Source organism: Berghia stephanieae, chromosome 1, assembly GCF_034508935.2.
Source record: "Berghia stephanieae isolate SIO BIC M18660-M18661 chromosome 1, UCSD_Bste_1.3, whole genome shotgun sequence".
Lineage (NCBI taxonomy): Eukaryota > Metazoa > Mollusca > Gastropoda > Nudibranchia > Aeolidiidae > Berghia > Berghia stephanieae.
The window spans coordinates 22,373,353-22,385,756 of NC_088360.1; the positions used below are offsets into that span (position 1 = coordinate 22,373,353).

The 12,404-nt window shown below is 38.2% G+C and overlaps 1 protein-coding gene across 1 annotated transcript in view; it reads left to right on the top strand.

Moving 5' to 3' along the window:
• The window catches only part of LOC144964236 (uncharacterized), a 29,069-nt gene that overhangs the window by 12,484 nt on the left and 4,181 nt on the right, over positions 1-12,404 (top strand). Inside the window, exons 2-4 of the mRNA XM_078898331.1 lie at positions 6,510-6,808; positions 7,215-7,482; positions 8,533-8,618. Coding sequence (XP_078754457.1) covers positions 6,510-6,808; positions 7,215-7,482; positions 8,533-8,618 — 653 coding nt within the window. The remainder of the gene's footprint in view (positions 1-6,509; positions 6,809-7,214; positions 7,483-8,532; positions 8,619-12,404) is intronic.

The following is a 12,404-nucleotide window of genomic DNA, read 5'->3' on the forward strand; positions in this document are numbered from 1 at the left end:
TGTTTGAAAGTTTTTTTAACAAGATGAAGGTGATTTTAATCGACCGTTTGTTAAATTTGAAGGACAAACTTTCTGTTCAAAATTCCCAAGACGTGTTTTGTCAAGCCCGCCGGCGGGAGTGTTGAAAGTGAATGACTTCCTAGAGAAAGGCCCGTGTATTTATGATGACTTGATAACAGTTGCACACAGTTTTCATCCAATACCAAACGCATCATATTATCTAATTCTAACGTTTTCGTGTGGTTGTTGTTGTCGTCAAAATGGCTTTGGTATCGTACACACACACACGGACACACACACACACACACACACACAAACACACACATATTATATTATATATATATATATATATATATATATATATATATATATATATATATATATATATACTCATACATGCAATACACATACAAACACAAAATGTCAATTTTACGCTTTGGCCATTGAAATAAAACACTTAACACCCCTCCTTCTCCCCCCCCCCTCCCCCAAAGCAAATCCCAAAAAACTTGAGCTTTTATATAGCGCAATATCCCCTAAACGTGCTCACAGCGCTTTACTAAGGGTCCCTGACCACCAGCAACACCTCACGTGTAGACGATAATACAAATTATTTTTTTCCTCGTTTTCCGACAGAGAAAAACACTGTTAAATGCCAGGTAGGTACTCATTTCACACCTGAGTGTTAATAAAGAGCCTTCTCCGAAAACATATACGTCATAATATGTGCCCTGACACTTCCAAACGGTACTGCGTCGGGACGGTTTTATATGAAAAAAAAAAGAAAGAATTAGTTGTGCGGCTATGTTGTCTAGTGGTATGACACTCGCTTTCGGATCGGAAGGTCCTGGGTTCGAGTCTAGCTCGGCACATAGTTGAGTCCTTGGAAAAGGCTCTTTACTCACATTCTTTCACCATACTCAGGTGTAAAATGAGTACCTGGTCGTTAACAGCGTTGTCTATGTCGAAGAAAAATGTGTAATATCGCCTAACAGGCGTCATGTCTTGTTATAAATTTTACGTGTTAGTCAGGGACCCATTGTAAAGCGCTTTGAGCACGTTTAGTGGATATTGCGCTATATAAAAAGCTCAATTAAAAAAAAAAAATTAAAACATTTTTTTTGGTGATAATCAAAACCGATTTGGAGTTTATATACTATGTTTTATAAAGGACATTATTCCAGACCTCTCATTGGAAAACCCTATCATTTCTTAGTAAATACCTAATCGCTGAGTAATGCTTTGAACGCGTTGAATTAAAATTTATTCAACGATTTCAGATTATTTTCGCACATTTTATTGGTGTGAAATTAGGTGTAAAAGACAGCTGATTGGTAATTATAAATAATCTTTTGGTGCGCATGAATACAAATCCAACGTTTTTAGTTTTTGTGTCAAATTGTCATTCAAGCAGAATGAGAAAGATACAAATTATGGTGAATAGAAGTACTAATACCATACCATTTGGTTACAAAATATCTAATAATTTTATGTGGAGGGATGGAATAAACGTATTCTTTCATTTCTTTGTATTTATTAAACTCGTTATATTTTTATCGTGCAATAACACATACTCGCAAGCTCGTTGTGTTATTGGGCAGGATAAAAATAACTCGTTTAATAAATACAACGAGATGCCAGAATGGTATAATACCAGATCTAGTTGCTTAGAGAGACGAACACTCAAACCTGACATCAAATGGGTGGTATTAAGGAACAGTGAGGTTATCCCACACTTAATCACAAACTCGTATGATCACCAGACCTGGCTAGCACTATGAACAATTATTAGAAATACGAATTATTGGCCCCAGCTACATAGTTCGGTCAGTGATTCCACAAAACTTGTTGTCCCTCGAATTCGGAAAAATGCTGGAATGAGATCCTTTTCTCATTTCGGACCCTCTATTTGGAACGCTTTACCCAGAGCATTCGTGAAAAAGAATTTTGTCTATTTTTAAACGTTCGCTTAAAACATATTTCTTTCGATTTTAGTAGATGGTATGAGAAGCAAGATAGGTTTGGTTTGTGTTGTGTGTTGTGTTGTGTGTGTGTATGTGTGTGTGTGTGTGTGTGTGCGTGTGCTTGTGTGTCTAAATGAGTATGTTTCAGCCAAAGTAATTTGTAGTTTAAGCGCTTAGAGTCTGGTGTCTCGGAGTTATAGCGCTATATAAGTTTTCAGCATTATTATTATTATTATTATTATTATTATTATTATTATTATTATTATTATTATTATTATTATTATTATTAGTTCCAACGGACTCCATAAATCTTGTTGAAAAGGAACGTCTAACTTCTTAGACCCTGTCTTAAGGACTTTGTGGCAATGTTGGATCATGCTGAGAGAAAATTGTTTATTTCTATATATCTATTTTGAGTGAATTTTTCCTTTTTTCCCCCTTGAAAAGGACGAATTTTCGAATTTTCGGGTTGGCAGCTCTGGATCACTGTTTATATTTTTCTAATGACCTTTTCACGTTCCATACCGCACGTCAGTGTTTTCGGTTAATCAATAATAATTGTGTGGCTATGTGGTCCAGTGGTATGACACTCGCTTTCGGATCGGAAGGTCCTGGGTTCGAGCCTCGCTCGGCGCATAGTTGAGTCCTTGGAAAAGACTCTTCACTCAGATTCTCTCACCATACTCAGGTTTAAAATGAGCACCTGGCCATTAAAAGCGCTGTCGCTGTCCGAAAAAATGGAATATCGCCTAATAGGCGTCATGTCTCGTTCTCTACATGTTACGTGTTGCTGTTGGCTAGGGACCATTTATTAGAGCTTTTATATAGCGCAATATCCACTAAATGTGTTCAAAGCGCTTTACAAGGGGTCCCTGGTCAACAGCAACATTTAACATGTAGGACGGGACATGACACCTGTTAGGCGATATTACAATTTTTCGGACGGAGACAACGCTGTTAACGGCCAGGTACTCATTTTACACCTGAGTACGGTGAGAGAATGTGAGTAAAGAGCCTTTTCCAAGGACTCAACTATGCGCCGTCGCGAGGCTCGAACCCAGGACCTTCCGATCCGAAAGCGAGTGTCATACCACTAGACCACATAGCCGCACGTATAACGTTGTGGGCACATTTAGTGGTTGCGCTTTATAAAAGCTCAATTTCATTTTATTTTTAAAAGTTTTCTTATCCAATGAAAAAATGATAAATATGGGATAGTCTAACTTTATACTCATCGAGTTCCAAAGACATAAAATGGTTATAAAGTCATTGTGATAACAACATATATAATATAAGCTGAACTTGATAAGATAGTTGTTATCATCGCCGTCGTCATGACCATTATCATCATATCATCATCATTATTATTATTATTATTATTATATATTATTATTATTATTATTATTATTATTATTATTATTATATTATTATATTATTTATTGGTATTATTATTATTATTATATTATTATTATTATTATTATTATTATTATATTATTATTATTATTATTATTATTATTATTATATTATTATTATTATTATTATTATTATTATTATTATTATTATTATTGTCATTATTAATATTATTATTATTATTACTATTATTATTATCATCATTATTATTATTATTATTATTATTATTATTATTATTATTATTATTATTATTATTATTATTATTATTATTATCTTTATCATTACTACTATACTATACTACTACTACTACTACTACTATACTACTACTACTACTACTACTACTACTACTACTATACTACTACTACTACTACCTACTACTACTACTACTACTACTACTACTACTACTATACTACTACTACTATACTACTACTACACTACTACTACTACTACTACTACTACTACAACTACTACACTACTACTACTACTACTACTACTACTACTACTACATACTACTACTACTACTACTACTAACTACTACTACTACTACTAACTACTACTACTACTACTACTACTACACTACTACTACTACTACTACTACTACGACTACTACTACTACTACTACTACTACTACTACTACTACTACTACTACTACACACAACAACAACTAACTACTACTACTACTACTACTACTACTACTACTACAACAACAACAACAACAACAACAACAACAACTACTACTACTACTACTACTACTACTACTACTACTACTACTACTACTACTACTAACCGTCACCATCATCAATAGAATTACATCGAATTAGGGGAAATAATATACAGACAACTGTCTATTTCCACGATGTCTACAAACGCAATCGTTCTTGTTGTGGGTGTGTTGAGTACAAGGCCATTAAATGAGGAAAAAAGATAGGACATAAAACTGCACCCTGTGAATAGCCTATGTATTTGTATGGCTGGGTGAAAGTTAGCGTCAACTGCCGCCATTGAAATCATGAATCGATGATCGCCGACCGTGTCTGTATATCGATATGACTATTAAATGATGATATTATGATAACGTTTGAGACGAACAGGGGTCACATTTCGATAAATTGCCTTTTTAAAATTCTCTTTAAGCTTTTTTATTCTTTCGTAGTTTGGCATGATTTAAAAAAAAAATTTCCAAAAAAAAAAAAAAAAAAAAAAGAAAAAAAAGATGATTAATCCCCTTTATTCATCCCAAAGTAGAAATTTTTCTTTAGGATCTATTCCAAGGGAAGACTGGAATGACCCAGGCGTTAGCCGTAGCGCAGCGCCGCAATTTGAGCTAGGGCGAGGTGACTTGCTCAAGGCCGCACAACGGCTGGTGATCGAATTCGTTACCTTTCGGTTACGAAGCAAAAACGTACCGATGAGCCACGCTGACCCTATAATAAATAGTAATGTGACCCACCGATTGAAAGCGGTAAGATACCAGGGTGATTTATCGAATTGACTTTCAAAATCTGCCGGGTCACATTTTCATCATTCAGAGAAAACGGAAATTTTGTTTCATCATTTACTTAGTGACTTAAAGAGGAAAATTCGTGTCCTGTTTGCCCCATAGCACCATACATTCGTGTCCTATTTGCCTAATAACACCATACATTCGTGTCATGTTTGCCCCATAGCACCATAAATTCGTGTCCTATTTGCCCCATAGCACCATACATTCGTGTCTCGTTTGCCCCATAGCACCATACATTCGTGTCCTGTTTGCCCCATAGCACCATACATTCGTGTCCTGTTTGCCCCATAGCACCATACATTCGTGTCCTATTTGCCTAATAACACCATACATTCGTGTCCTGTTTGCCCCACAGCACCATAAATTCGTGTCCCATTTGCCCCATAGCACCACACCATTCGTGTCCTGTTTGCTCCATAGCACCATACATTCGTGTCCTGTTTGCCCCATAGCACCATAAATTCGTGTCCTGTTTGTCCCATAGCACCATACATTCGTGTCCTGTTTGCCCCATAGCACCATAAATTCGTGCCCTGTTTGCCCCATAGCACCATACATTCGTGTCCTGTTTGCCCAATAGCACCATAAATTCGTGTCCTATTTGCCAATAACACCATACATTCGTGTCCTGTTTGCCCAATAACACCATACATTCGTGTCCTGTTTGCCCAATAGCACCATAAATTCGTGTCCTATTTGCCAATAACACCATACATTCGTGTCCTGTTTGCCCAATAACACCATACATTCGTGTCCTGTTTGCCCAATAACACCATACATTCGTGTCCTGTTTGCCCAATAACACCATACATGGAAAACACTCGTTACTCGCATTCTTTCACTGTACTCAAGTGCAAAATGAGTACCTGGCCGTTAACAGCGTTGTCTCTGTCCGAAAAAAAATGTAATATCGCCAAACATGCGTCAGGTCCCGTCCTGTTAAGCGTTGTGGTTGGTCTGGGACCCCTTTGTAAAGCGCTTTTAGCACGTTTAGTGGATATTGCGCTATATAAAAGCTCATATTTCTATTTATTTATTTTTTATTTGAAGGTCTGGTCCCCAATTATTTTTAAAGGTTTTTTTAATTTATTTTTTTCAGAACCACGATATTGGCTTGGGGCTCCTTGTAAAACGCCTTGGACACATTTGATCGATATTGCGCTATTTAAAAGCTTTAATTTGAATTGCTATAAGGAATAAACCCTTTCTGTCCTAAGAAAAAAACAAACTTGAATAGGACGTTTTGTCATGCCAGCTTGGCTTATATTCCAAGGAAGACGATAAAGTATAAACAGTAGTGGTGACAGTGGCTACTGTAAATACATTAAACTTTTATTGCTCCCGGAGTCACGCCGAACAAACATTTACTTAGCGACCCCATACGCTGTACAACGTTTTCATTCACAGTGTTACAAATATCTCGAGATCTTTTACCAGATAAACCCCATTTTCCCGGCTTGTTTCAATAGCGGCACATTAAGATATTCATTTCTAGCGAGAGAGCGGGACGGAGATGATTTAAGTGTGTTTTATCGAGTCCTCAGATTGCATTGGCGTGCATTATCGCTGTAATCCATTTCAAAAGCTTTGATTTCTATCTCTGTATTAAACTGTTCTTGTCTCTATTTCAGGCCCACTACCCAAACGTCCTCGTCTCGAGTCGGATTGTCAAAACGCCCGATCCGTGACGTCACCAGCCCAAACGAGTCAGTCTCCAGGTTTGATGGAATCTCAAAAAGCTATGGACTCCCCGTCTACTGCGTCATCTACTCCGCCAACAGGTCGATTTTCCCCCAAGTCGATGGCGGGTCTAAACGAGAACCCTTTCCCCACCCTCAACCCAATTCCTCGGGAACCATGCGGCCATACTTCCCCGGGGATTTATTTCTGGGCACCCCGTCTAAACCAGGTCAACTGCTACCCCCAACCCATCCTCTAAGCCTGGAGGAAGCCATGCTGTCCGTCCATCCCTCCAATAGGCGATCGTCCCTGGATATGCTGTGCAAGGTCTTCCCGGCCATGAAACGAGGCGTCCTGCAACTCATCCTTCAAGGATGCAACAACGACATAGTCCAGGCAATCGAACAAGTCCTGAACACTCACGGTAGTCAAAGCGTTAACGTTCCAATCCCACAAAGCACTAATTCATCCAACTCTAGTTCGGAAACACTCAACTCCCCGAACAACGTTTCGGGTTTACCCTCTGTCGGGACACTTGTAGGACCGGGGTCTTCCCTAGCGACAGGTCTTCCAGCCTCAGGGCTGTTCCATCACCCATATAGTCTCCCTCCCTCCATGAATTCCTCATCTTTCAAATCTGCGTTCTCCCCTATCAGCGCCCCTCCCACTGCCCATCTCAACTCCATCCGTTACTCCTACAGCGCTGCAGCCCAGTCTTCCAGAAACCGAGCTCCAGCTTAGCGGCAGCAGCAGCGGCAGCCTTTTCCCTACCCTATCCTCCCCTATTCCCCAGTCTGGCTTTGAACTCAACCTACGGCTACAGCAACCTGACCCACGCCAATAAAGCGCTCCACTACGCCATGGGATGTACCTACTGCCCAACGAAACCCTTTACCCAGGGCAGTGGGGAAAAGACAGCTGGTTGTATTGGGGATTGACTTGACTTCAAACACGATCAAAATATATTCTTATCAATCAGTCTATTTAATATACAAAAATATTCATCACGAAGAACTGTTTCAGGCTTCAGCCTAAGAACAAAAACATCAAATGACAATCAATAATGCGTTAGCGTGAAGATGATCTTTATTGAAGTCCTCTAACCAAGATTAAAAAAACTAATCGATTTTTGTTGATTGTTCAGGAGGAAACTGAGCATCCTAAACGTACGTTATGTTTTCAAATTGGAATTCATATAATTCTATAATGAATGTTTGTTGACAACGTGTGTAGAAATTTCTACCTTAGTTGTGTGTAGTTACTGCTATGATGAATTCATTCTGATGTGTTTAACAACGTGTGTAGTATTTCTACCTTAGTTGTGTATATAGTTACTGCTATGAGGAGTCCATTCTGATGTGTTTAACAATGTGGGTAGTATTTTCTACCTTAGTTGTGTAGTTACTGCTATGATGAACCAATTCAGATGTGTTTGACAACTTGAACACACTAATCTGTTAGTTTCTGTGGACTGTAAAAGGCAGTGCGGGAAACCGAATATAAAAGCTTTAAAAAAATAACAAAATATCTTTCATTCTATAGAACACATGAGAGTCCAGAGGCTTAGTAGGTAGAGCCATCGCTTCCCACGCAAAAGGAACCGAGATCGATCCCTGTTGAAGTCGAGAGTTGATTTCTTTCTGACTCCATGACCGCATAGCAGTGATTGGATATCTGGGTCAGTAAGAGCTGGCGGGAAGTAGTTTGCAACACACTAGCGTCCTATTTTTTTTAAAAAGGTAATAAGCAATTACTATTCTTCGTTTCAGGCTATTGAAACCGGAATATACTCCAAATCAATGGGCCTAATGGTTCTAAACGAGTATATTATAACATATGACATGTTATATATGTATAATGCTATAAGACTATATTATCATAATATATACGTAGTTAACAGAGACGAGATACATTGATATTCAACATGATGCTATGATTTCTGGGCACAATTAAATATGAATTTGAACATTTCAGTTTGTGACATGGACACAACTTCAACTCAATTCCTGTATCTTTGTTTAGAATATAATTTTTGTATTGAGATTCTGTATGATTGTCTGGTGTGATGATTGTCTGGTGTGATGATTGTCTGGTGTGATGATTGTCTGGTGTGATGATTGTCTGGTGTGATGATTGTCTGATGTAAAGATTGTCTGGTGTGATGATTGTCTGGTGTGATGATTGTCTGATGTAAAGATTGTCTGGTGTGATGATTGTCTGATGTGATGATTGTCTGGTGTGATGATTGTCTGATGTGATGATTGTCTGGTGTGATGATTGTCTGGTGTAATGATTGTCTGGTGTAATGATTGTCTGATGTGATGATTGTCTGGTGTAATGATTGTCTGGTGTGATGATTGTCTGGTGTGATGATTGTCTGGTGTAATGATATTCAGCCGTGATGGTATTCAGTTGCAATGATTGTCATGGATTGATTGAATTCTGGTTGAATTGATTTTATGAATGATGACGTAAATTATTGATGACTACTATATTGACAATACAATGTTGTATTCATAAAGATAGACATTAAATTCATCCTTAGAAATGTAAAAAGTTGGTTGTTTATAAATTATGTCGATTTGTGAAAAGAATATGGGTTACTCGTATCTGTGTTTAAAAAGAAAACACTATGTGCACAAACACACACACACACACACACTCACACACACACATACATACACACTCACACTCACCACACACACACACAAATTGAGCTTTTATATAGAGCAATATCCACTAAACGTGCTCATTAGCGCTTTACCAAGGGTCCCTGACCAGCATTTACACGTAACATGCAGAACGAGACATGACGCCTGATAGGCGATATTAAATTTGTATTCGGACAGCACAAACACTGTTAACGGCCTACGTATTCATTTTTACCACCTGAGTACGGTGAGAGAATGTGAGTAAAGAGCCTTTTCCAAGGACTCAACTATGCGCCGAGCGAGGCTCGAACACAGGACCTTCGGATCCGAAAGCGAGTGTCATGCCACAAGACCACATAGCCACACAACACACAGCCACACATACAAGAATTTGACGTCACTCAGCTCTACATTAATATTTTTGACATCCATTTTGGTTTTACTTCTTAATATATTCTAGCAATCAAACTTCACGAAGTCCTGGGTTTGAGAGATTTTGCCAAGAATAGGGTCATTTAAATCGATCGATATTTGAAGGACGAGTTTCTGGCCAGATTTTAAATATGTGATTCTCCAGAGTACCTCACCAGAGCACTGTAAAGGGGGTGGTCAAGGACTTTATGAAAACTGCTCCTTTCAATGTGATCGCGCGTTTTTTGCGCTCTAGTAGGGTCGGCTATTATCGTGTTGTTGCAATGAACGTCACCCAATGATGTCGATCTCACTTCAATCTTCTTAGCTGTATATTTCTCAAAGTTCATTTTTTTAAATATGAGCTTTTATATAGCGTTATATCCACTAACCATGCTCAAAGCGCTTTACAAGGTGTCCCTGGCCAACAGCAACACTAAACATTTAGGACGGGACATGACGCCCGTTAGGCGATTACTGCAATTTTTTATCGGACAGAGACAACGCTGTTAACGGCCAGGTACTCATTTTGCACCTGTGTACGGTGATAGAATGTAAGTAAAGAGCCGTTTCCAAGGACTCAACTATGCGCCGAGAGGGGCTCGAACCTAGAAACCTTCCGATCTGAAAGCGAGTTGCCATACCACAAGACCACATAGATAAAATATAATGATCAGAGTGTTTATTGTTCCGTTGTCCACAAACTCCAACGACAGGATATGACTGGCAGTCGAATTATATGTACTCGCTGATAATGAATTAATAACAAACGGTGAAAATGTTTGTCCAGCTCTAGTATTAATTTGATCATAACAATATTCAGAGGTGTCAACCAAAACCGACATCAGCTTATAAGGACAAACAAAAGTTGATAAAGTTACCGTCCTATGCCTCCTTGACCGCGAGAGGCCATTCAGTAGCTCGCGTTAAGTGCTAATAGCCAGTTATGATACGACACTCTATAACTTATTAAGGATCTTGGATAAAAGAAGCCATGGCAGTGTGCATTAGGTGTGTTTGCTCCGGGCTACACACAAAAATGCTGAATACGAAACCAGAGATGGACGTGTCTCTACTTGGATGAAAGGTCGTCATGATTTGAGTTCAACGTCGTGGAATATTCACTGTAATTTTTGTGAATAGGACGTATCTTCTTCTTCTTCTTCTTCTTCTTCTTCTTCTTCTTCTTCTTCTTCTTCTTCTTCTTCTTCTTCTTCTTCTTCTTCTTCTTCTTCTTCTTCTTCTTCTTCTTCTTCTTCTTCTTCTTCTTACTTCTTCTTCTTCTTCTTCTTCTTCTTCTTCTTCTTCTTCTTCTTCTTCTTCTTCTTCTTCTCTTCTTCTTCTTCTTCTTCTTCTTCTTCTTCTTCTTCTTCTTCTTCTTCTTCTTCTTCTTCTTCTTCTCTTCTTCTTCTTCTTCTTCTTCTTCTTCTTCTTCTTCTTCTTTCTTCTTCTTCTTCTTCTTTCTTCTTCTTCTTCTTCTTCTTCTTTTCTTCTCTTCTTCTTCTTCTTCTTCTTCTTTTTCTTCTTCTTCTTCTTCTTCTTCTTCCTTCTTCTTCATCTCTTCTTCTTCTCTTCTTCTTCTTCTTCTTTTCTTCTTCTTCTTCTTCTTCTTCTTCTTCTTCTTCTTCTTCTTCTTCTCTTCTTCTTCTTCTTCTTCTTCTTCTTCTTCTTTCTTCTTCTTCTTTTCTTCTTCTTCTTCTTCTTCTTTCTTCTTCTTCTTCTTCTTTCTTCTTCTTCTTCTTCTTTCTTCTTCTTCTTCTTCTTCTTCTTCTTCTTCTTCTTCTTCTTTTCTTTCTTCTTCTTCTTCTTCTTCTTCTTCTTCTTCTTCTTCTTCTTCTTCTTCTTTTCTTCTTCTTCTTTTCTTCTTCTCTTCTCTTCTTCTTCTTCTTCTCTTCTTCTTCTTCTTCTTCTCTTCTTCTTCTTCTTCTTCTCTTCTTCTTCTTCTTCTTCTTCTCTTCTTCTTCTTCTTCTTCTTCTTCTTCTTTTCTTCTTCTTCTTCTTCTTCTTCTTCTTCTTCTTCTTCTTCTTCTCTTCTTCTTCATTTCTTCTTCTTCTTCTTCCTTCTTCTTCTTCTTCTTCTTCTTCTTCTTCTCTTCTTCTTCTTCTTCTTCTTCTTCTTCTTCTTCTTCTTCTTCTTCTTCTTCTTCTTCTTCTTCTTCTTCTTCTTCTTTCTTCTTCTTCTTCCTTCTTCTTTTCTTCTTCTTCTTCTTTCTTCTTCTTCTTCTTCTCTTCTTCTTCTTCTTCTTCTTCTTCTTCTTCTTCTCTTCTTCATTTCTTTCTTCTTCTTCTTCTTCTTCTCTCCTTCTTCCTCTTCTCTCCCTTTCCCCCTCTCCTCCTCATCCTCTCCTCCTCCTTCCTCCTCCCCTCCTCCTTCCCCCTTCTTCCCCCTTTTTTTCTTCTTCTTCTTCTTCTTCTTCTTCTTCTTCTTCTTTTTTTTTCTTTTTTTTTTATATTTTTTTTTAAATATTTATAAGCTCGCGCATCTTTAAAAGACCACACTTTGACCCTTTAAAACTCTCGGCATCAGGATGCGCATAAGGCATGGACATTGTCCTTCCATTTCATCCGGTCCTTGGCGACAGACCAGGCCCTGTGCTCGAAGTGCCATCCAATTCCGGTTTTTGTAAGAGATATCTCGTGACGTGAAAGACAAAACAATCCATTCTACCAGAGACAGGGTAAAATATTGACATGTTATAGGCCTTTGGCTTTACTCAGGATAGGTCACCTATTGGAATGACCCGAATGACGTTAGTTTTGTATAACACACACCACACACCACAC